At 36.3% G+C, this 25649-nt stretch overlaps 1 protein-coding gene across 1 annotated transcript; it reads right to left on the bottom strand.

The window, feature by feature from the left end:
* Positions 1-964: 964 nt before the first annotated feature.
* On the bottom strand, positions 965-15237 carry LOC140328523 (anosmin-1-like). The gene is made up of 8 exons (XM_072408190.1): positions 15062-15237; positions 14388-14517; positions 9212-9417; positions 8996-9131; positions 7415-7543; positions 5187-5281; positions 3871-4039; positions 965-1384 (listed from the first exon to the last, which is right to left on the bottom strand). The coding sequence occupies exons 2-8, from the start codon at positions 14494-14496 to the stop codon at positions 1146-1148; spliced, it is 1083 nt and encodes a 360-aa protein (XP_072264291.1). The 5' UTR covers positions 14497-14517; positions 15062-15237; the 3' UTR covers positions 965-1145.
* Between the last annotated feature and the right edge of the window lie 10412 nt (positions 15238-25649).

The raw sequence follows: 25649 nt of genomic DNA, 5'->3' as shown, positions 1-25649 counted from the left end.
GCTGTTGTACTGTCTCTGAAGCTCTAGATGTAGTAGCTCTTTCTCTCATTTCCTGTAGTCGGGTCCCATGCTGTTGTACTGTCTCTGAAGCTCTAGCAAATGTAAAAAAAAAGGAACAGGCTTCCCTGCTGCTTGTGTGCCGGACGGCACTTAATGGGCGAGGGGGCTTGTTTGAATGACATGTAGAAGAAATCTTTTGTTGAACACAGCTGAGGTTGTTTCTTTTTGCATATGAAAGCACAGCTTGCTCCAGAAGTTAATGAATGTCTAGGCACCATAAAGTTTTTTTTTGTTTTTTTTTACTTTGTGAATAAATCACAGTGAGGATTTTATACAGTAACTGACACCACGCTGTCTAATAATGTTGAGACTGTTCCAATTTATGATCTTTTATATTGTGCTTTTTACTATTTTCATAAAAAAAATATCTTTAAATTTTGGGCAGCATCCAGAGTGAATTAAATGATTTTCTATAGAAACCTATAGGAAATCACATTTTGGTAAACTGGTGTTTTTTAAAAGTCGTTAACTACCCTGTAGAGTCATTCTAACATAGAATGGAAACCATACTACAACTTTTTATTTCCATTTTTAGTTTAGTTTGAGTACAAAGTTACTTTTTAAATAAACAAAATTTGCCAAGTCACCAGTCTAGAAGTTTAGGGCATCTTTAATCATAATTCACATAAACAAATTAAAACTGCTCAACTTTATACTTTATTTTGAAAATGTATAATGCTCTGTAGTGAATGAAGTAATTTAAAAATATCTACAAAGTTGGCATGTTAGGTAAAGGTTTAGCCAGGAACACACTAGTCCAGTGTATTGGTTATCTTCCATACAGAGCTGTGCAGATAATTTCATTCTTCCATCAGCCAGTTCTATCAGAAATACTCTAGTTCTTGTTATTATTTTCCATTCCTGCTACTAAAAATCTTATTTAGTAACCAGTTATGTTTTAGGTAAATAAGTGTTTTTGTTACATTTAAAGTTAATCTAATTTGTATTTTTTCATAACCTATTTTTTTAAAATAAGAATGTGTTATGGGGGTGAATTAGGGTATGGATAGTGGGGTGCTCTGCTCATAGAGAATTTTGGGGCTCCCCAGCAGTGTAGTAACACCAGGCAGAGATTATACTTTAGTTCAGTTACTTAGATTCAGACATCCATCCATACTTACAGCTGGTAGTATCTGTGTACTGTATACTGCAATAGATCCTGAGATGTCTGCCCAGCTAAACAGGACACCTGTAAGGTTTTGTGCTGGAGCCGACTTTATAGCTTTCCATCGAAATTCTCCTTTAATTTTACCATTTACATTGTAAAAGGAAGCACTTATCTTTTCCATTCTTTGAATCACATTTCTGGACAGACGATGGCGACCTAGAGTTACAGATATAAAGCATGTTTTTAACTGGAAATAAAACAACTGCTATTATATATGTATTTATACATTTAACAGGACACCAAATGTTTTTATTTACTAAACAAAGTTCTAAGTTATTGTGCATGAAAAGCTACGTACACACGTCCAATGGTTCTCGCCCGATAATCGGCTCAGGGCCGTTATTGGACAAGAATCTGGGGTGTATACCATGCCCGTCGTCCATCGTCTGAACGATCGTCCTGGGGGATCCACAGACAACGAACAACGAACGATCTTAATGCAAGGAAAGGGGGAGAGCGCGCAGCAGGGTGCCGCTCCGTTGTTCTCCCCTCTCCAAAGAACTGAATGAACAGCACTTGTTCATGCATCTTTCAGTCTTTTGTTGTTGGACAATAATTGCAGGTATGTATGTGCCTTAAGAATGACTTCCAGTCCGCAAATTTTTACATTTTTTTTAACTTTTGTTGCGACTGCTAAACCATCTGCAGCTTCTGTGAAGCTATATTCTGTCTAGATGCACTTCAGATACAGCTGTATGTTATTGCCATACCTAGAAACTTTAAATGAGAGCTGAGCCTAGGATTTGGGAACAATTGCAGGGTATGGCCAAGCTGAAGTGAGGTTTGGACAAACTAAAGTGGAAACGTCCAGCAAGAATGACATGCAGATATTATTCAAAGGCATTTAATAATGCCTTGAAGATAATACCAAAATTAATACCAAGTGTAAGGATAGCTTCAAATGGCAGGCTGGAAATTATGTAACTCCAGGCAACAGTGTCTCTTTAGGGGCTACTGCCAAAATGTATTTAGCCCAAAAATGGCTACAACAAAACAGGCTTCCTTCCCAGGGTTGGTATCAACAAAATAATCATCTATCAAATTAGAAATATAGCCTCCTAGCTAACATAAACCAACTGCCCAGGCTTGCTTTAAAACCATTGCTTCTGTCTGCACAGGCCAAAACCCAGAGAAAACTGGCTCACACAGTCACACAGCCCATGCTGCTTAGCACCAGGTGTGCTAAATAGGCCTGTGGGCCTTGGAAAAACACGTCAACCAGAATTGGGAATCTGCCCCACCCTACCCTTGCAGATTCCCTTTTAAACCAGCCCCAGGAAAGACATTTTATACAAACAGCAGGGAAATCTAGAGCTTCCCTGCAAACAATTTGCTGCTGGTTTCACCTCAGTAGTAAAACTTAAACCGCAGTCCCACATACCATCCATCCCTGACATTTCCCAATAACCCAGGTGTTCTCTTTGTCTTAGTGTTGCATAACACCCACCCCCTTCCAAAGAACCGCCTGCACCTGTGGCAGATGACTTCCCAGACTAAACTAAAAATGGCTAAGTAATCTAGGTAAGGTGAGTCGGTTTTAGGATGCAGTCCATCATCCGCTGAAAGGAGGCTGGGGCTCCGTGGGATTCAAATGGTAAACATTTTTATTGCCAATGCCCCTCTGGTTCTCTACACAGATCAAAGCCCAGAGAAAACTGGTTCACTCAGCCATTGCTGCTTAGCACTAGGTGTGCTAAATAGGCCTGTGGGCCTCAGAAAAACATGGGACCCAGAACTAGAAATCTGCAAGAGTGGGTTGGAGCAGATTCCCAGTCAAACTTGCTGGAAATTTTAAACAACCAGCAGGGAAAGCTGGAGTTCTCTGATGTTTTCACCTCAGTAGTAAAATCTGAGAAGTTGTGGTCCCACATAACGTCCATTCGAAGACTTTTCCCAGGAACAGGTGCTTTGTACCTGTGTTACACAAGCAACAGGCAAATATTCACGTGATGCAGATATTAAAGTGGATCTAAACTCACTAAGGAAAAAGTCACCAGGAGGTAGAGATGTTTTGCAGAAGAAACATACAAAGTCTCTTTTGCCAAAAAAAAAATTTCTTTGGTGGCAGATATGCTTGTTCCATGTAGTATAGAGATGGACTATAAGCCACATAAAGAATCAAAATGTCTGGAAAACTTTAACTCCTGTGCATATGCAGGAGTTACACCATCAGTAGCTGTTCAATGACTGAAGAGGATCTCCAGTGGAGCTAGAAGACCTCATGGGGTTGACAATAAAGACAGTGGCTTTGGGGGATGTAGTGGTGACATGTTCCTAAACTTCTGCCTAAAATTGTGTGCACTGGATGCAGAAGAGGATGACACCCTTCTGAACTTGTTCCAGAAAAAAAATGTTTCAGATTTGAATGATTCTTTTTTTTGTTTGTTTTTGTCGATATTTTTTTGTGAAATCGATATACCTATACATATGAGGAAGACTTTAATATTGTAATGGCCATGTAATACCATCACATTCCATCATTGACAACAATACTTGTTGCCTGTGATTTTATTGCCATTATATGCTGTTCCTTTTAAAATGTTTTTTTACATTTCAGTAGAACTTTGAATAGTTCACCTCTCACAGATTTATCACACTGTTATTAGGTTTTAGTTATTGCCTTTGTTTTATTGGTCACTCACCCTGTCTTGGACACTGTGCATCTTTCAGGTTTTTAACTTTCATGTTGTTGCACCTTGGTGTTTTCACAAATGTCACCTCTTCGACTGATGTTGCCTGAAGGGTGAATGGCCGTACTGTTACTTTATACTTGCATGCAAACAGGAGCCCAGAAATGACAAAGTTTGATCCCTGCAAAAAGAAGAACAAAAGTCCTCATTTAACTCAAAGAGGGAGATGTTATGCCTCAGGAAAAATTGTGGTTTTCACATAACATGTTATATTTATTTTAAAAATACATAAAAACAGGAAACATACATCTAATATTTGCATTGTCCTGTTTTAAAAGCCAAAAAATATACATTCAGTAAATTAAAATGTAATGTAGTTTGCCATTTCCAACGTTTGGTTTCTGGTTTTTGGATGTTCATATTTTTTTTTTAAATTGTTGTCACCAGAACAAGAGCAAAGGGCAAATCTGGATTGGGTCCCCCGGCGTCCAGTTATCGATCTGCGCAGGTACAAGATCGAGTGTTGTAGCCTGCAGAGATGCATGATGTGTGTATCCAAGGAGGCTCTACGCTATGTCTTTATCAGCAAACATGGAGTGGATGTCTTCAAAGTCATTTGCTATTTGCTAGCAACTGTTTTGAATCCTAGACCAGATCCTCTCCAGGTTTGCTAGATCACCAAGCCTCACCAATAAAAGTATATCCTCTCCAGCCTTGGATAGCTTTATTAAATCAGGGCCAATAGGCCTAAAAGCTCTCCTAGGCTGGAGATCTATCATGGGTGAACTTGGGATCCAGCAAACCTGAAATGATTTTTTTCCTGGACTAAAAACATTTGCCAATAAAACCCAAAATATTTTAGGAAGTCCATTTCAGGTTTGCTGGATCACTCAGGGTCACCTATAAAGGTCTATCTTTTCCAGTCTTGGATAACTTTAAAAAATTACGCCCATTGTCATTTTTTTTTTTTTTTTGCAGTACCACATGGGTAAAAAGGATAGGATATGAGAAAAACTACTGGTTTTGATTAGACTCATTTATACCATCAAGCTTTTCATCTTTACAAAGAAAAAAGTACTGCTTGCTGCATGTATTGCTGCACCGTTCTGCAATTTTCAAGTCAATTTAAATGTAATCCAAAAAAATCTGAAAATGCCTGACAATGAATACATGTTATCATGTGCATCTGGATTTGCACATTAAAGAGGAACTAAAATTCCACAATGTTTGAATTAGGCAGGGAATTTTTGCAAAAAGGGACAGGTGTTGTCCCTTTGCCAGTAAACATTCTTACCAGCCTTATTAGTTACCATACACGGAGGTCTCACCTGAACAGTTGCTTTTTCCTCTGGAACATTCTCATTATTCTCGCACAACACTGGTTTCCACTTTACCAAATATGTGTTGAATTCCACATGGTTTTCTGTAGACATAAAGGTTTTTGCTTTAATGTCATTGCATTATGTTTGCTGGTTTATTAACCTCCTGAGTGTTTCATTTCTGCCTGTTTTTTTATGTCTAAAAGCGGTACATTGTTTTTCATGAAAATGTATTTTACAGTATAATATAATATAATGAGTATATTAAAGTTTGAAACACAAAATAAATCATGTCAAAATAATATATTAATTAAATAAATAAATTTAATAATAAATTTAATAACTAACAATAATTTGACATGATTTTGTGTTTCATTATACATTAACTTTATTATACTCATACTATTTTATTATACTGTATAATAATTTTGATGAAAGACAATGTACCGCTTTTAAACATATAAATCCAGTGTATTTCATTCAATACAGTTATTTTGTATAGAATGCAATACAAAATATTTTGAAATTCCCGCTGTGCCTCTAGCGGCGGCTGTAGGCGCCAACGTCCCTGGGAACTCCCAGGGAACACTAGTGCACTTTCTGGGGGACAGATCGAGGAAGAGGACGTGGCCAGAGGATGGCAGGACACTGGAGGACAATAGGGGAAGCCAATGGGACTAGGTAAGTGTTTATTTTTTACTTTTTTACCTGTCTCCAGTGTCACTCGGGGTTACCTCTTTCAGCTTGTTTTTTTTACCCTGAGACATACTCGGGTTTACCGCTGGGGAGGTTAAACTGGGAATGTAGCATGCTGACCACCATTTTTAATACCAGGGCTTTTTGTGCTATGATTGTCAACAACATCAACATTACTAAATCATTAGAAATGTGTAATATATAGACATTCTAATTAACCCTATACTATGCATGACAGAGTCAAAATTTCAAACAGCTTCCACAACATATAAGTACTACTATAAATAAATACAGACTTAGTTCTAAATATAGGCTTTAATTTTAGTGATCTGTTACTGTTTAGGAACTACACACTATGGACCCTTATTAGAGCTCCCCAAGGCTAGAGAAGATATGCTTCCATCAGTAAACCTGGGTGACCCAGCAAACCTGGAATGCATCAGGTCCAGAATTGAAACCATTTGCTAACAAATTGCACATGACTTTTAATTAATCCATTCCAGGTTTGCTGGATCTGGCCCTATCTGTCTACTAAGCTTCACTACATAATGTATTTAGTAGGTAGTATCACATGATAACAATCGTAATGCAGGAATTTCCATTCAATAGATTTTTATGCTACAGTGCTTTTAGGATAAGTCACTGGAAAATAGGCTGTACGTGCAGGTACAGAAGGTACATGTTATTTGATGCCATTCGAAATTCTGAACCTTTTGATCAACTTTTGGCTTTGTTTAAGAATAGAAATATTGGAGCTGCCGTTGCTGACTTGTTTTCAAAAGATCTAGGGCTGTCATGCTGCCATACCTGCCTAGTAAATAAGTCATCTGGTAAAATCATGCATCCAGGGAAGTATGAAGAGTCTGAATTCCATTTTTAATGTTTGTTTTAGGTCAGTGACTAATGTGGTAGCAAAGATAAGATAAAAAAGACAGCCTTGTAGCTTATACCTTTATAGACAAGTCTGAGGTGGCAGCTGTTATATTTGTACCCTCTTTTGCTCCCATTATTTGGTTTATAATCTGAATTGTTTCCTTTTATTTAATAAAATACCAACAAAGTATGTTCTGTCATACATTTAAAGATTAAACCAATATATTATACACCTATTGGGAGTTGCTCAATTTTATAATAAACTTAACCTAAAGTGAACCTTTATTTAATAAAAATAAATCTAGTCCATTTGACTACCATTTTGATCCTGCCTTCATTCCCTGGTACATGTTTTCAGAATGGAAGTTCACACTTGTCACTGGCTGTATGATTGTCCCAGAATAATAATTTTGTTAAAAGTGAGATTCATTTATATGTCAGACCCTGGGCCTGCATTCCTAAATAAACAAGTGATAAATGACAGCCTACATATTTCCAATATTTGCTTTAAATTGTTTTTTTTTTTTTGCTGATTCTAGAGATATCACATAGTTGTATTTTTTGCCATAGTAATATTAACTTTTTTATGGAGCACAAAATGTTACTATATCTGACCAATTAAATCACTATAAACTCAGAAAGTATCAAAAAGGACACAGAGATATTACCTGATTTTGGTTTCCAGGATACTTTTATCTGCACCTGATTATTGTGATAAACAGAGAATGCTTGCAACGTGCAGCTAGTGTGAAATGATTTACAGACATTCACGCGATTAAACTTTGATAATTTTGGATCTGTATAATAAAAAGGAGAAAAAGAGGTCAGGATATATTTTTTTTATATTACATGATCCAACATTTGCAATCTTTTCAGAGGAAACACCACTTATAAGTTTTAGGTTAGTAAATAAATATTCATGAGTTACACAAAATGTAGCACACATCCACATTTTTCTGGGGTATTCTGCTAGAACAGCAATGATTTTATTATTATTCATGCAATTTTCAACTGGATACCGATGTACAATTATACACACAGGATAGATGGTAAGGGTTAAACAGAAATGTTTTTTTAATTTTATTTCTTTAACCACCTAAGCGTTACACTGAGGTCTAGATTTCTGTACCAAAAGTGATCCACTGTTTTTCATGAAATTTTTTTTTAAATTGTAGACCTGTAACTTACAGAAATATGTCCGAACAGGGGTTCTAGTAGATAATATGAATATAAAAAATGTCCTTGCAATTTTTTTTTGCCCGAGCGAAGGTCGGGCTTAACTGCAAGGAGGTTAAAGAACATTTAAAGTACTTCAAATAGAGAAGTGTGTAGTGGTTGTGTACATCATTTTATGTTCATGTGGTTATGGTTAAAAATAACAAAATTTATATATATATTGTGTTATATATTATATCAAGAAATGTAGGGATAATGTAGAGGCCACAGAGAAAGAGAGTATGATTATGTTTATATAGATGTTTAGGAAGAAACCAGGGATTATAGGGCCCTGGAGCCGACCAAGGGAGTGAAAGGGTGGGTTCCCTGGCCCAACCCAAATCAGAGTTTGGGTTATATGCACCTGCACCCAGGCTGCATGAGGGGGTTCCAGGCTGAGAAGGCAGCCAGAAGGTTCCGGGCTGTGAAGGCAGCCAGAGGGTTCCAGGCTGTGAAGGGAGCCAGAATCTGTTCCAGGCAGGAGAAGGAAGCCAGAGTGGGTTCCAGGCCACATGAGAGGGTAGAGAGCTCCAGGAAATCCAGCTGGCAAAACCAGATTGGAACTGTGAGAGAAACAGTGTTGATTTAGTGTGTGTTAGTAAGAGAGGGCACCAATGTGAGGTAGCCAGAGGCCCAGCCAGGCTACTGTTTATTGTTTTGTTGTGAAGTGCTGGGGAGTGTGCTGTAACATTTGCCTAAACAAATAAACCTGCTGTTATTTTGGACTTTTGGAGTCTGCTGCCTCTAACCTGCCCTGTAAGAATCCCGTTACTATGAGTAACCCCCAGTAATAGACTACAATATATATATTTCACCAAATATGAAATAATGTTTTTTTTAAAGTTGTATTCTCCTGCAGTAACGGGGATGTTTAGAAGTATTTAATAAATTATTACATTTTTTGCAGAATTAAACCTTAAAAAAAAACATTTGAAAAGCACTATAGGTTTTATTGTGTTAGGTGTACACAAAGAGGTATATTACATATATGAACACATGACTGGTTAGTAGTTAAGTCACTATCAGTATCTCACCTTTCAGTGTTGTTTGAATAATAAGCTGTGACCTTAAACTCTTCAGACGTTTCTGCCCCCAAAATGAGACTGCTTGTATTTTTACTAAATACTCAGTATTAGGCAGCAAATTGTCTAAAGTGAATTCAGTGTTTGCCTGTAATTAGAAAATGTACATTAGGTGGCCATAATAAGACAAAGGGAGACTGCAATAAAATACCTTTCAACATTACACACCCCATCTGTTATCCTCCAACTGTCTGTTGTGCTACCAATGTGCAGATCTCCATTGGGTTTACTACTCCAGGATATTCTGTAGTGATGAATTTTTAGGTCTTGCTCTTGTGGTGCAGTCCAAGTTATACGCACAGTTAGAGTACCATCATGGGCAGAGGTTACGTTTCCATGTCTCAGACCAGTGGGAGCAGCAGGTGGCAAAGGATCTGCACACAATTATTTAGTACCCAATTTAGATATTAACATTTAAAAACAAATAGGAACATAACAAGACTGACCAAAAACATTGTAAATATAATAAAATGTAGAGGAAAAAAGCAATATTTTTGCAGTTGCTGTTGATTAAAGGCCAACTGCTTGTATCTGTTTCCGACCCAAATATACCCATAATAGTGAATAGATTTTCTTCTTACCAAAATGAATGTGTTAGGCTATGTACACACGTTAGATTTTTAGAAAAGACTAAAAGATGCATGAACAAGTGCTGTGGATTCAGCGTTGTTCTGCTCTATGAAGAGGAAAAGGGGCGAGAACAAACGACCCCACTGCACTTTCTCCCCTTCACTTGCATTACAGTCATTTATCGTTCATGGATCCGCCCAAAAGGGATTCATAAATGGTGTCGGACGAGCGCTGTACACGCGTCAGATACTAGCCCTGAAGTGATAATCAGTCAAAAAGGTGTGTACTGGGCTTTACTCTTTCTAACCTGGACTACCCAGTTATTTATTTTTACACTGCTATGTAAAGCTTTTAGTGAAAGAGAGAATCATATAAACATGTTAGGCCAGTGCAAGGCACCAGGAGGTTTAGGGCCATACTATTAGTCCTGAGGATAACATTTCCAAGAGAAACAACATGTAGACTTCAGGTTACTTTGCACACTGTAGAATACTTTTTTCTTGGAATCTTACATTTACAGTTAAAGATTGGCCCTGTGGTTCATACCAGTTACATTCAGAGATTTAGTCCTCATTATCCATGTACGAAGAACTGGGTAACTATGTTTATATGCAGAGTATGTGCCTAATTGCACACAAATATTCCATGTCATGATCCACCACTACATTTACTCAACTAAGGCCTCATGAGCGTGAATGAAGGGCAGAGAACTATATAACTATATTCAGCTCTCTCAAAAGTAAAGTATTTGTGTATATGTATGACTTTTTCGCAAAATAAGTTAATATATTTATTAGAATAAAGAAGAAAAAAATTATTTTAATATCTAAATACTATTCCGTTTGTGAGACCCCATTTTCTTCCTTTTCCTACTCCTCCATTTAAGCCACTATAGCAGAGTACAAGGGTTGATCAAAAAAAGTTACAGCATTTGACTGAGTAGCTCAAACCTAACAAGCATTTTGTATTGGAAATATACTTCAAATGTTTTTAAATGTATTTTAGAATAACATGTGAAGGCTAACCATTCAAATATTGCATTACATATTAATGAATAAATAATGATATAAAGATTAGTTTGAAATTCTTTTTTGGTACAAGTTAAAGATTTACTATTCTAGGAAATAGTTCAGACTACCTAGGGAGTAAATAAAAATGTTGAGTTAGCAGTAATACTTTTAGACTTTTTGACATGGAAATTTTTGACATGGAAAACTAATCTATTTCAACTACAAACTTTAAAACAGGTTACATATCTATCTAAAGCTGCCCTGACTCTCTGAATGGTCTTCCATGTCCTATTCTGCTTGCTCCTACTATCTGCTCATTTAAAAGAGCACTCAAAATCTTTTCAAACTAGTCTTCTTTCTCTTTAAACTCTCACTACTTCATATACTTCACTACTTCACCATTCCATAATCCCCCCTGCTATTGTGTGCCACTTCCCCCTCTTAGATTTTAAGCTCTTCTGGGTAGGGTCCTTTCCTCCTCCTGTGTCACTGTTTGTATCTGTCTGTCATTTCAACTCAGCGCTGCATAATATGTTGCCGCTATAATATAAATGTTTATATATACTGTTTAAAAATGATGAAGATGATAATAATAATGGTACAGCTCAACAAATTTTTTTTTCACTTGCCAAGGATTTTTTAATATATTTAGTGTATTTCAGGTCTGCTGAATCCAGAAATGACATCAGTTTCATTGAATTGGCTCTAGACCTTGTGATACAAGAATCGGAATAGACGATTTTACCAACAACATATGTTAACACAGCATATTATTATCAATCTTTTATCTATTTACACCGATGATTTGCATTTTATATATTAAATGTAGCAATATTGTCTTGAAACTTTCATTTGCCTTCTTTTTATTCAAACATTTTCTTTATTACAGAAATATGAGTCCTTCAAGAAGAAGTTGTTTAAATGACCCTAATGTATTTTGCTACATTTGTGAATATTCTCAGCAAATACAGAGAAGAAACATTACAGAATTGGTGAAACAAGCATATCTTTCATGTTTGGTATTAAACTGGGGGACCAAGATAAGTATTGGTCTCCCCATATGGTATGCCAAACTTGTGTAAAGTGTCTACATCAGTGGAAAAATGGAAAACTGAAAAGTTTGAAATTTGGTGTACCTATGGTATCTCGAGAGCCCAAAAATCATCATAATGATTGTTATTTTTGTTCTGTGAATGTAAAAGGTTTCAATCGTAACAAGAAAAACAAGTGGGAGTACTCTGATTTGGAATCAGCAAGACGACCTGTGCCGCATGGTGCTGATGTTCCCATACCAGTGTTCATGGCACTCCCTGATATTCCTGTATCGGACATGGAGAATATACAGGGTTTGGGGTGTAATCCAGGAGTAAGCAGTGGAAGTGAATATGAAGCAAGTTTCATCAAACCAGCAGTTTTCCCTAGAAGAGCTCAATGATTTAATACATGACCGAAGTCTGTCAAAACAAGCATCTGAACTTTTAGCAACCAGGCTAAAAGAAAAGAACTGTCTGAGACCGGAAGTTAAAATAAAGGTTTATAGGACAAGAGAGGTGACATTCCTACCATATTTCAGTGAAGATGGAGACTTTGTGTACTGTTATAACATCCCTGGACTACTAGCCCATATGGGATTACCAGAATACCGAGTAGAAGACTGGAGGCTTTTCATAGACAGTTCCACTTGAAGTTTGAAATCTGTTTTACTGCATAATGGCAACTGCTATGCATCAATTCCAATTGGTCACTCAACAAAACTTAAATAAGAATATGAAAATATCAAAATGGTCTTACAAAAGCTTTGCTATCATGAACACCAATGGTCCAAATGTGTTGATTTAACATTGATGAACTTCCTACTTGGACAGCCAAGTGGATACACAAAGTACCCATGTTTCATCTGCTTGTGGGATAGTAGAGCAAAGCAGGACCACTGGAAAAAAGTGACATGGCCTCCAAGAGAAAACATGAAAAAAGGTGCAGCGAACATCATTAATGAGCCAATGGTTGACAAAGAAAAAATCATTCTTCCTCCACTACGCATAAAGTTGGGATTAATGAAGCAATTTGTTAGAGCTCTGAACAAGGACCGTGATTGTTTCAAATACATTTGTAGATTCTTCCCTGGATTAAGTAGTGAAAAAATAAAAGGAGGTATCTTTGATAGACCCCAGATTCATAAACTGATAAATGATTCAAATTTCACAAGTTACATGACTGATGCAGAAGCTTCTGCCGGGCACAGCTATGTCATGGTTGTCAAGAACTTCTTGGGTAACCATAAAGCACAAAATTATGAAGAACTGGTACAAAACTTGATCTTAAACGTAAAAAACTTTGGTGCTACTATGAGCATAAAGGTACACTATCTCCAAAGCCATTTGCAAAAAATTCCAGGAAACCTTGGCGATTTCAGTGAGGAACAAGGGGAGAGGTTCCATCAAGATATAAAGGTGATGGAAGAAAGGTATCAGGGCAGATCAGATAGACACATGATGGCAGACTACTGCTGGAGCCTTCAATGTGATTTTCCTGATCATCAGGATAAAAGGAAATCATACAGAGTTTTTGAATGATTTCTTTGTGATTAGTTCTGTAAATATACTGAATATAGAATATATTGACATTAGGTATTTCAAAAATTTAGTTTTGTATACGTAGGCATATCTTTTTTAATTTTGCTTAATTTTCATGTTTCATTGGTTTTCTATGAGGTTATTAATGAGGTCTTTATTTCAAAAACTAGAGCCAACTAGCAAAACTAATACCATATTTGGAATCTGTGCATCAAACATAACTTAAAATGACTTTAATCTGTTTGGCAAGCACATGTTTGTTGACCAGTGTAATACATATATTTCCAGATACATGTGGATAACACACAGCCGTGTCAGGCACCTCCAATGAGATCAGTTAATATTAGCTAGCTTTCCTGTATTTAGCTGGATGTCCTAAGGCAGCTCTACAGTTGCGGCTGTAAAGGTGCGTACACACTTCCAATTTTTATCGTTCAAAACGAACGACGAACGATCGATTGGGCAAAAAATCGTTCGTAAAAAAGTAACCGACGCCGACGAACGAGGAAAGTCGTTGGAAACAAACGACCGGACCGGCGGATCGGATTGGACGACGATCGTTGAACATCGTTCGTGTGTACGGTCGTTTGTTGATCGTCCATGGTCTGAGCATGCGTAATGAACGAACGTTCGTTCACTTTCCTGTCGTGCACATAGTTCCTCTATCGCTCAAACGATCGTATCTATTGTGTGTACAATATCTACGAACGAACGTGTCGTTATCTCTATGTGCAGGATCGGTGCTATACGATCGTTCGTAGATATCGTGCAGGATCGTTCGTCGTTCGTTTTCCAACGATAATAATTGGAAGTGTGTACGTAGCTTAAGTCACCCAATCATTTCAGCCTGTGAGATGTTGCTTTCTCCTGAAACCTAAATATAATAGTAAATCTAGTAGAGGCAATGGTACAAGAATGTTGTGTAGGGGACAGGCATGGGCAATGTTGGACTAATCTACTGGTGGAGGTGAAACTCTCTCCAGCAAAGCATTCTACCAGTGGTGGTGGGTGCAGAAATGGACCCACTATAGTGCCACTTCATTCCTTAACACACTCTACCATTAACCCAACTGGCCTTTAATAATGTGAGTGTGAGTTTAAATCCTGGCTGTACAAATGACAGCCAATACTTGCTCTGTTTACAGAATGGTGGCTGCAGATGCTACTGTATAACACAAATTAGTCCCTTACCTTTGCTTGAGTGAAAATGTTTACTTGGGGTGGTGAAGTCTTGAGTTCCATGTACATTTACAGCTGCCACTCTAAACTGATACCATCTGCTTGACCTTATATCAGTCATACTGAAATGGTTTTTTGCTGTCTGTAAAAAAAAAAAAAATAGAACATTTGTATTTTAGGTGCTTGTACACACTAATCACAATATTCATAAATGATTATATATTACACTTAGGGCTCAATTGTTAAAACAAGGAATATGACATTCCCTCAAACAATCCCTGGTGGGAATCTTCCATGTGTTCTATGTGTTTAAATGACAGTTATTAATTCCCACCAGGGAATGTTTGAGGGATTGTCAAATACCCAGTTTTATAATTAGAACCCCTATTATACAGCTATATAAACAACATAAAGTTTTGCTTTTCAATACATAACTGTCATGTCCTTACCAAATGATGAAAAGCATTCTTTAAATGTCATGCAATAACCAAAATGGTATATTTTGAAATTGTTCAGCAAGGTAATTACCATAATACTATAGTCCACTCCTTTTGTTTATGTTCCCATGTCATAGATCAAGTTTGCATATAGCAACAATAGGTAAGTTCATAGGCAGTAATTTATTTTTACTTAAATACTTTTTTGAGATGTTATTATACACACAATATTATATATGATTAACTGACCACTGCTACTGTTTGCCAGGATGTAGACTGATCCTCACTGGGTTGAATGCCAAAATTCCATCTTCTTTGCAGAACATACAAAACTGGCTCTGCAGAAATATTGAACCTAGATTTCCATGTGATGTCTACACTTCCATTGAAATGTTCATTAAATATGAAATCATTGTTAGGTTTTAATGGTGTGCCTGAAAGAGAGAAAAAAGACCTTAGATATCCATGTGAACGCAATGCTTTAAGTCTGTGTCCTTAGCCGAAAGCTTACCTTTAATCCTATTAACTGGAGTCTGGCAGGTGAACCCACATCCATTGGCACAACACTTCTTCATGCCAGGACATTCTTTGTCAATACTGCAGCTTAACACACAAGCAGCGGCAAACCCAGATGCTCTGTGTGGAGGAGGGCAATCTCCCTGCTTGTTTATTTTAAGAGATTTTAAGAACTCGCAGCTGGTCACACATTCATGGCGGTTCTATGCACAGCAAAAAAATATGCATACAATAGGTTTTAATAACAATGAAATTCTATGATTTTATTCAAAAAGTAATACTATAATGCCGGGCACTGTTGCCTTTACAAGTATAAAGGTTACTTATCTACCCTTTTCATTTACATAGTTTTACTTTTGTAGGCTGCATTCCCCTAAGGGCCTGTTATTTAATGGGGTAAGGGCACAATTTAAAAAAATATTGGAGCACTAGAACAAGTAGCATATTTTGCCTAAGCCAAGTATGGGGCTGTCTGTAATATAATCACTGTAAAAACAAATTACAAACTAGTGGAAGACAACAGTACTTTCATAAGCTTAGCTAAGATACAACTGTCATTCTATACCAAGCTGTTCTAGACAATCTTGTTCTTAGTACTAGTCTGCAGATATGTTTCACCCTATACCATACAGCAGAGGTCCCTAAACCCTGGTCCGCAGCCCACTAGTGGGCCAAGGCCGGCTGACAGGTGGGCTGCGACTCTGGCCGGTGCACCCACCAGCAGGTTTAGGAGAAGGACCCCGCTTAAGGAGTAATCGGTCAGAGCCGTGGACCATGTCTCCCAAAGACATCGAAGGCTCATGGCGGTGGGCAGGTTGTGTTTCTGGACACAACCCACCCACTCTCCCATCGCAGGTCTGAGCCTGCCATGGGAGAGTGGGAAGGTTCTGGCATCATGACATCACTCTGGGGGGAAGTTTCTTCTCCTTTGAGTGATACACGGCTCCCCGTGTATGTGTGGTCCCCGACCTGCAAAAGGTTGGTTACCACTGCCATACAGAAAGAACTGCAGACATGTTAACTGAAAAACAAATACATTTTCATGTATGTGTTATGCTTGCTCTTAAACCACAAAAATTAAAAGGAAGTGGTAAGAGGCTATTTTAAAGTTGTTTGTTGTCCCTGGGTTTTTAATGAGCTGATACTGTAGTGATGGTAAGAAATTTCTTAAATTGAGATAAGCCCCACAGTTAAAGATGAAAGTAACCATGTGCAAACTACTTTTGAACTTGGCTGGAAACTGGTAATTCAGTAATATTTAAATTTATAAATAGTCATTTCATTCTTTTGGTCTAGAAGAAGTTTTGTTATTTGATAAATAAATCACTTGTAAATAATACATTCCAAAATATATTTTACGTGCCAAAAGAGACATGTTCCCTTTGGCATAAATGTTTAAACCACAAAACTTCTTCAAGGACAATCAGCCCAATTCAGAGATTTTTTTCAGAGTGTTTGAACCACTCTAAATAGACTGCTTTCTCCTCTGCCAACAACAACTTAATTGGTCAGTTACACCTATGTATGTCTGGGTGAAGCTTGGCACCAAAATTATATATAAGGGCATTTTAAATACCAACACTTGCAAGCCAGAATTATAAGATGGAATTCAGTATTCTATTTTAGTATGAATAGAAATTCAAAAAGTTTAAATATATTTAACATTACCTCACATTTCTTGTGACATTGTTCTAAATCTGCATCCCATTGGCCAATGCATGGCTGCATACACTGCAAAATACCAGATAAGTTAGAACATACCCAAAAGATTTCTGCTGCATCACTTGCCTCAAAAACAAACATTCTTTTCAAACTTTTCAATGTTGCATTAAAGAATAATTTACATAGTTAGATTTTATGCACACCAAATGGATCTTTCATATGCTTTCTGCATGCATACATTACTGGCATGTTAAAGAGCTGGTTAAGAAAAAAATCTAAATTTGCAGCCTGAAATGAAGACACACACAAAAAATCACAAAGTTGTAATTACTCAATGCAATGTGTAACATCTAAATGAGGATAAATTAGCCAAAATTCTGAAAAAGTTCTTTGGACTGTGAACAGAATTGGTTTACCACAAAGCTTACCATTTGGTGTTTAGACCAAATAGTTAAATTTTGGTATCATGTGACTATAACACCTTTTCCACTTGGGCATAGAATCTTCAAGGTGCAATATGGCAAAGATTCAGTCTGACCTTTCTTGAGGAGCAGATTTTTTTTCAAACAGATTACAAATGTCTGATTTGCATCAGTGCATACCAATCATTTCTTCCTTACAAATACAGGCAGCATGGTGACTCAGAAGTTAGCACTCTGGCCTTTGAAGTGCTAGCTCCCAGGTTCGAAGCTTGGCCAGGACACTATCTGCATGGTAGGTGTTTGCGTGGGTTTTCTCCGGTTTCCTCCTACATTTCAAAATCATGCAGTTAATTGGCTTCCCCCAGGTTGACCTCAGACTATATTAATAGCATATGACAATGGTGGGGACGGTAAATTGTGAGTACTTTTGCAGGACAGCAAGTGACATGACTATGGACTTTGTAAAGCGATGCGTAAAATGTTGCTGCTTTATGAATACTGGCTAATAATAATACAAATGTGTACACAGGCCCTCATTACAAATTAACTAGTCTTAGGAATCACACTTTACATTTCACAAAGGAATAGCATTCCAAAAACACAATAATATTCTGAGAAAGCAAAAATTACTTTTTCATGCCATTAATAACTCACACCCAACCTAGTTCACAGCCTAAAATACACACACTAAATTGACTAAATTTACAATTTAGTCTTGCAGACAGGTTTAAGACTGGAAAGTCACAAAGGCAGTTCATGTTCATGCATAATTACACAATACTTGCATTTTATTTATAAGGAATATCCTTAGTACATCTATACACACAGTTCTCGTTATTTATATAGGTGTTTTTATCTTAGTAACTGCGGTGGGCCTTTAAATAAGACGTGACAGTGTTCCAGCTGGGTAAAGATCTTTAAAGCTTTTAAGGAAAATGTTCATTTATATTTTAGTTTGTTATGATAACCCTTTTACTCCCCCTGGGGATCCAGTGAATACCATCAATACTCATCTACTCCTGATTATTTTAGACCACTACTGAGATAAAGTAGGTGCCATAGGGAGCTTTTTGCAAATAAACAGATGAGACGTGATAAATTCAGTTCAACGATAAGACAATATTAAACCACTGTTGCAAAAAATAATAATACATGTATTGATAATATGCAGTACACAAATGCCTTTTTTATTCTACAAGCATTTATTTAGATATTTCTCTATACATATATATAGACCAAATTCTTCAGAGGTCATATTGTATACCCAAAGTTTAAATATTTTTGAACATAAAATGTTGCCACAACTCAAGCTTTATGACAGTGTTTTAGTTTGCCTCAATCCTTGTCACTGCCACTTTTGCTGGAGAAAATTCAGGTAAACCAAGATAAATATATAAGTAAATAAGAATACTGTATATACTTATACTATATTCTTATCAAATATGCTAACCACATGCAGCTTGCTAAGCACGATATTGTCAATGACAGTGATCTCCAAATGCCCTTTTAGATCTATAATGTATGTTAACTCATGTGTGTTAACATGTATTCTATTGAATGTCGATATGCGTTGCATAGATGCAGCCTATTAAAGATGAATGGGCTGTAAATGCATCCTATCATACTGTGCTAAAAAAGCGCATAACCTTTTTTTCCCCAGACACAACATACTGCACCTATTACTGTGCATAGCAGTGCACTACAATCTAGGTGCATGAACTTAGTGCGTCATTTGAGCGAATGATGATTGCACCTATCCACTACCACAAAGTCAATATTGTCAATACTAATGGCCCTGCCAAAGTATACTAGCTTTTCCTGCTCAAAACTACATATTAGGTTATATTTTTCAAGAAGTGGTATATAAAAATTTTTGCTATTTAAATTTTTTTAAATACTAATACTAAAATACATATATGTATCATAAAATTGTAATATAACATACAGAAAAAAGATTGTATTTCAGATCTCTACTTTTCTCTATAACATAGTAATGAGGCATCTAGTAGTCCTTACACTCCATCTGATAACTGGAAACTTCAAAGTGGATAGTGCAAATGATGAGCTTGGAGCTAAAGCTGCTGTTTTGGTCCTAAATGCAAAAAAACCCCAATGTTTACCTATTGGATCTTATCATAGTGACCCTCAATCATTCAAACTTTCAACAATCTCTGTTGCAGAAGATCAGCCAGTTTTTGATGTTATTAATATTACGGTTACTATACTTTTAAACTACTAATCTTGTAAAGGTGTAGGCAGTACCTCTAACTGTTGGTTTAATATTTTTATTTTTCCCAAACATTTCAAGTTTATGGCTATGAGTCACTACATAGCATTAGCTCTAACTTAATAAATCCTCATGTGTTTATGATCCTATATTTTTGTTAGGAATGGTGTTACTCCTAAAAGTATACACTGTTTCTCTTCAAACAAGTAAATATCATACTAATAGGTATTCTATTTATAATTTATATGTTATCGGGAAGCAGATGACAGCATCATGTAATGGTAACATAATATAATGCACATGCAAATATCTAAAGGCTCATACACAAAGTTAAGCAACATCTATGTATTTTCATTTTGAATAATTGCAATTCATAACTGCTAGTTATTTAATGACTCACTAATTTTGTTTTCCAAACATATTATATTTTTAGGAAATCATTAATTTGTACTAACCTGTGCGCACCGCCGCTTTTTTTCACACCAAGCCAAAATATTATCATCCTGTAAAAAATAAAATAAAATAATAGATACTAAGTTATTAAGTCCAACAAATATAAAACGTGTGAACATTTCTGGAAAACCAGTTTTTATATAAACAATCAAAGTAATAGTTTATTTAGTTAAATATATATTCTTTAAACTTTTGCAAACTTTCTCCTATGCATTTTTCTTTTAAAACAAATAGGTTGCTATCATAAATTCCCAAACAAATAGAACAAAAACATAATTATTGATGTTCTGGGACCCAGATACCTGAAGACTTCTGAAGCTGGTAGACAGCTGTGTAATATGCAGGGTCAGACAGCGTGATGTGCATCTAGCTAGGCTTATCTTCTTTTCAGCGTCTCCTTCATCTTTTTTGTCCACTTTTCTGGCTAAAGTAGAACCCATTACAATACTATACATGAGCAAAACTCCAAGGTATCCACTAAAGAAAATTACAGCCATTCTCACAGGTGACTGCCACTTTCTATAGCTGTTCTGCTCTTATACATGAATCTGCTAGCAATCTGTGTCTGGGTGGGTGCTACCTCTAGCAGGGTCACTCCCCCAGCTTCAAACAGGACCCCACACCATAGCTGAATACAGAATCTGACTTGGATCCCTGCAGTTCTCAAATCATTACATATGGTTTGTACAATGCATGATTTCAGTGGAGTAGGCGATACAGGGACCAATGCCTATAGAGTTACATTCTTCTTACATGAATTACAGTAAAATAAATAAATATCTAAAGTAATTATGCCACAGTGGCTGCCACTATCTAGCATGCAAGCATAATATGTTCTGATGGCATTTTTAGTTTGAGCTTGTATAAAAATTTAACAAATACATAACCCATTTTGGCAATTAAACACATACTATTGTCTATTATTTAGGAGTTGTGTGCAGGTCTTTCAAATACTATATAGCTTTTAGAGCATTAAGGAGTTTCTTTTATAATAAACAAAACAAACCAATATTCCCACACACTAAGTGTTTAAAAAGAACAAAAATTATATTAGGACTAACGTATTGGAAATATATTTAAATATTAGGACAAAATCAATAATAATTCAAGTATTCTATTAGTTCTGTTATATTAAATACCCAAATTTTATTTTTCTATTTATGTAAATTATTTATGTTGTGGGTAATTGCTATCGCTAATAAACTAATGTATCTAATATATTTTGCATATTTTTTACTCTGTGGGATCTTTGCCCTTGGGTTCCCAGGTTTTCACCTGCTGGGTGTGTGTTATATTCATTTCTGTCCAAAAAGCACACAGCTGCTAAGAAGAGGCAGGCGACACCTGTGGACGCCAGATATAAATCGCCTTCTAACACTTTGAGACAGAAACGGCATATTAGGTGCTGGGATTGCCAAAGACATGTACATAAGGCTGACAATTGTCCCAAAACCTACTAGCCTATGAAATGTGACCTGGAGAGGCTTAAGTCACTTGTTCCATAATTTCTTGCAATACATTTGAAGTCTAAGACTAGGAGGCAAATATGTCTTATTCTCATAGTTCAACTTTGGAAGCCTCATGACTTTAGCAATATATAGCAATGCTAAATACTAGTTTCTGGCAACCCCTATGAGATTGGAAAGAGGGTCTGTTAAGTCCTCTTTATAGTGTACCACCATGGGAAGAGAAAGCCCCCCCCCCTTCCCCGAATATATTAACCTAAAAAACCCTGAAAGGATTGCTGGAGTCTTCTGTTCAGATGAAGGCGGACAGAGAGTTTTTGCAGAAAAAGCAAAAGTTTTTTTCAGAATTACTTGGCCATATTGAACTAAATAATGACGAGTAAAGTAAAATTAGGACTATATCAGGTACCTGTGACACATGGTTGTGGAAAGTATTTCACCTGCATTTTTGTCTGGGTCCCCATATGCTGTGTATATATATATATATATATATACATATACATACATGTGTGTGTGTGTACATAAATATATATGATAAATATATATTGAATATATATATATATGAAAAAAAAATATATATAATTAAATTATTAAAGTACTCAATTAACAGAGCTTGATGCTCTAAGGTAACCTTACTTTCCAGACATTTCCTTAAATTAACATCTTTTGCCTGCCAGCAAAGGTTAAGAGATAACCTAGACATAGTCAAAGAAGAACGCAAAGCGGAAAAAACAGATAATTTGTAATCATTTTCACCCCTGCTGAGCTGTCTTACCAAAACTGTATGTGATGGGGTAAGTCAGGACTTTTCTAAAAGATAGATGAAGGTTTCCTTGACTGCCTCAGAGCTCAGACACAGTAAAGGATGTCTTAAGGATCCTACTTTTGAACCTGTGACCTTTTTAACTGGCCCTGAAATTAAGCTGTATCACATGTGATTAATATCTTGCACCATTCATCCCTGGAAAACGTCATGCAGCAGATTCCCACTACCAAATACCATGCTAACTAACAGCATTTTATTTGCCATTAATAGACAAGGTGGCCCATACTTTGACACTCTTAATAGGTCTAGGGTTACAAGTTCACATTAGTAATGCAGGATGTTAACCTTCCATGCCCAAACACTTTTAGCTAACTGTGTGAAAATAGGCAAATTAAAAAAGAACCAGATAATTTAATACAGACATGACTTTTTTACGTTTCTAAACTAACATAAAATTAGTACCTGTTTACCATCAGTTTGCAATATGCCATGAGACTCTAAGACAGAATAGTCCTTATAATTGTTCCAGATACTTCCTTTATAAGAAAGTGATTTTGAGAGATGGTTAATGGTTACCGGCCAAATGATTAGGCACACCTTACTAGTACTGGGTTGGACCACTTTTATCTTCAGAATTACTGATTCTTTATGGCATAGATTCAGCAAGGTGCTGGAAACATTCCTTAGGAATTTTGGTCCATACAGTTCTGTAGATTTGCCAGCTCCCTCTTATTGTGAACCTTCTGTTCTACCACATCCTAAAGGTACTTTATTTGCTTGGGACTTGTGACCATAGAGGCCACTAGAGTACAAAGCTTAAATTCATGTTCTAGAAACCAGTTTGAAATGATTTGAGATGGTTTAGTCTTTATGACATGGTGTGCTGTCCTGCTGGAAGTAGTGTTCAGAAGACAGGTTGCTGTCATAAGGGGATGGACATGGTCAGCAACAGTAGGGTGTGGCATTTATACAATGTTCATTTGGTACTAAGTTGCCCAAAGTGTGTCCAAAAATACAAAGTGTTCCACGCCATTACACCCCAACCACCTGCCTGAACGGTTAATACAAGCCAGGATGGATCCATGCCTTTGTGTTGTTGACTCCAATCAGCAGAATGTTACAGAATAATTCTAGACTCATTTGACCAATTAACATTTTCTAATCTTCTTTTTGCCAATTTTGGTGAATCTGTTAAAATTTTAGTTAGAATTGGCGCTCTTACTGTTGTAGCCCATCTGCTTCAAGGTTCTACATATTGTGAATTAGAGAAGCTGTTCTGGATACCTTGGTTGTAATAAGTGGTTATTTGAGTTACTGTTGCCTTTCTATCAGCTTGAACCAATCTGGCCATTCTCCTCTAACCTTTGGCCTTATTAAGGCATTATGCCCAGAGAACTGCCACTTACTGGATTTCCTTTTTTGGACCATTTTCTGTAAATCTTAGAGATGGTTGTGCATGTTAATCCCAACAAATCATCGATTTTCTGACACCAATAATCATGTCATATTCAAAGTCACTTAAATCACCTTTCTTTCTCATTGTGATGCTCACTTTGAATGTCAGCAGGTTGTCAACATATATTATCAAGCAGTTGAACAGGTGTATCTAATAAAGCAGCTGGTGAGTATATGTACAGCATCTGAATACATTTGTTATCTGTTGTTATGTGTAATCTGCATGCTCCAGCGGATATATAAAATTCAAACTTTACAAAGAACTAGTTAATTTTTTTCAATGTAAATTGTCATGTTTTGTCTTATTGACAGTTATAGTATTAGTCAAGCAAACGTTAAAAGGGATAACAGAATAAACTGGAGAAACAAAAGAGATGTATGTAGAGAATTAGATACAATTCATACCAACATTATATTTGTACATTTAAAGCCAAAGTAAACTCAGTTTTAGTTTTTCAGTTTAAGTCAAGTGCATCAAAACAAAAGGTGATCAAAGTCTAAGGGTTTCTATATATAAATGCTTTCACCCAAGATCCATCCAACTTTTTTCTAAAGTGTAAACATTTTCACACTGGATTCAACTGGAAAAAATGTATAAATCAAGGGTAAAAGTTGATTCACATATTTTCTAATTATAAAATAAAATTGTAATAATTGTGGGTAAAATTTGGGTCTTCATTTTCAGATTTAAATCTTCAGTAAATAAATTTACAAATCAACCCTTACAGTTTGTTTCGTTTTTAAAGGAGCCTCAGTCTGAAAGAAAAAGTCTGTGTACTGCCAATATGTAGCAGAAACCCATGAACTTTAAAGCTTTAGGCACCTTTTTGTTTTCATGCATTTGCAATGCATTTACTTGAATGATATCGAGGTTTAATACAAAAGCATGCATGTTTAAACATAATGTACAATTTGTAAACATAGATAGTTATTATTCAGAATAGAAAAGCTGAATAGTTCGAACTCGAGTAGCTAACACTACATTATAATATAAATTTAGTTGCACACTCCCATTAAATTAATCTAAAAGATTGTCATTGTTGGCAAGAAAAAGAAGTTTGCCTTGAATGAATTAAAAATCATGATGTTGGAAACATGTACTGAAGTGCTCTTCATCAGTTAGAAGTTTATACAGCCTACACAGTTAACACTGTTCATAATTATTTATTTTTGTAGTCATATTTATTTCAAGGTACTGTTTGGGAGATTCAAAGGAAGAGGATTCAGGAAAACAAACAGCTTTATATTGTTTGGTTAGATAGGTCTCTGATGTGTGATTACCGGATATTTTCTATATACTTTGGTCACAGAAAAGCTATAATTAGCGTGATTAATCATTTACATGAATGTGTGTTTGGGTGAGGGCGGATGGAACAAAAGTGTGTGGAAACCAAGTTCTGCTCATTAAATTTTGAGGTTTTCATTTTGTGATCATTCGGGCCTAATTGCTTTCAGATGGCTGTGTTCTACCCATGCAGACATGATTGATGGCTACTAGACCACATACGAGTCCAACATTTGAACCTTGAAACACTGTAACTTGGTCACTGGTCTGCAAGTTCTAACTACCCAAAAATGTTAAAAAAAATGAGAAAACATGTTTCAAATGCAAAAAAGAATATTATAAGATATGCAAGTCCATCTTTTAGGGCTCGATTTATAAAGCACTGAATCTGACATACACTAAAACATTCTCTGTGTGTGGAGAAACTTCCTGGTTCCAAGTGTTTCAATTACAGTAATTTATTCTTCACCAAGGAATATTTCTGTGATCCCCTCCTATTGTGTGCTACGTCCCCTTTCTGTTAGATTGTAAGCTCTTGTGGGCAGGGTTCTTTCCTCCTCCTGTGTCATTGTTTGTATCCGTTTT

This window comes from Pyxicephalus adspersus, chromosome 4 (assembly GCF_032062135.1).
Source record: "Pyxicephalus adspersus chromosome 4, UCB_Pads_2.0, whole genome shotgun sequence".
In the NCBI taxonomy this organism is placed as follows: domain Eukaryota; kingdom Metazoa; phylum Chordata; class Amphibia; order Anura; family Pyxicephalidae; genus Pyxicephalus; species Pyxicephalus adspersus.
Note: the sequence above shows the minus strand (reverse complement) of the source record. Positions and strands in the feature narration are given on the sequence as shown.

Bases quoted from the DNA above. Each gene is read 5' to 3' on its own strand.
- LOC140328523 (XM_072408190.1), bottom strand. From the start codon at position 14,496: ATGACTGATATAAGGTCAAGCAGATGGTATCAGTTTAGAGTGGCAGCT. The intron at 9,132-9,211 runs GTGTGTAATGTT...TTCTAATTACAG, and splicing joins GTTGGAGGATAACAGATGGG to GCAAACACTGAATTCACTTT. The intron at 1,385-3,870 runs GTGAGTGACCAA...CTGTAACTCTAG, and splicing joins TGCACAGTGTCCAAGACAGG to GTCGCCATCGTCTGTCCAGA.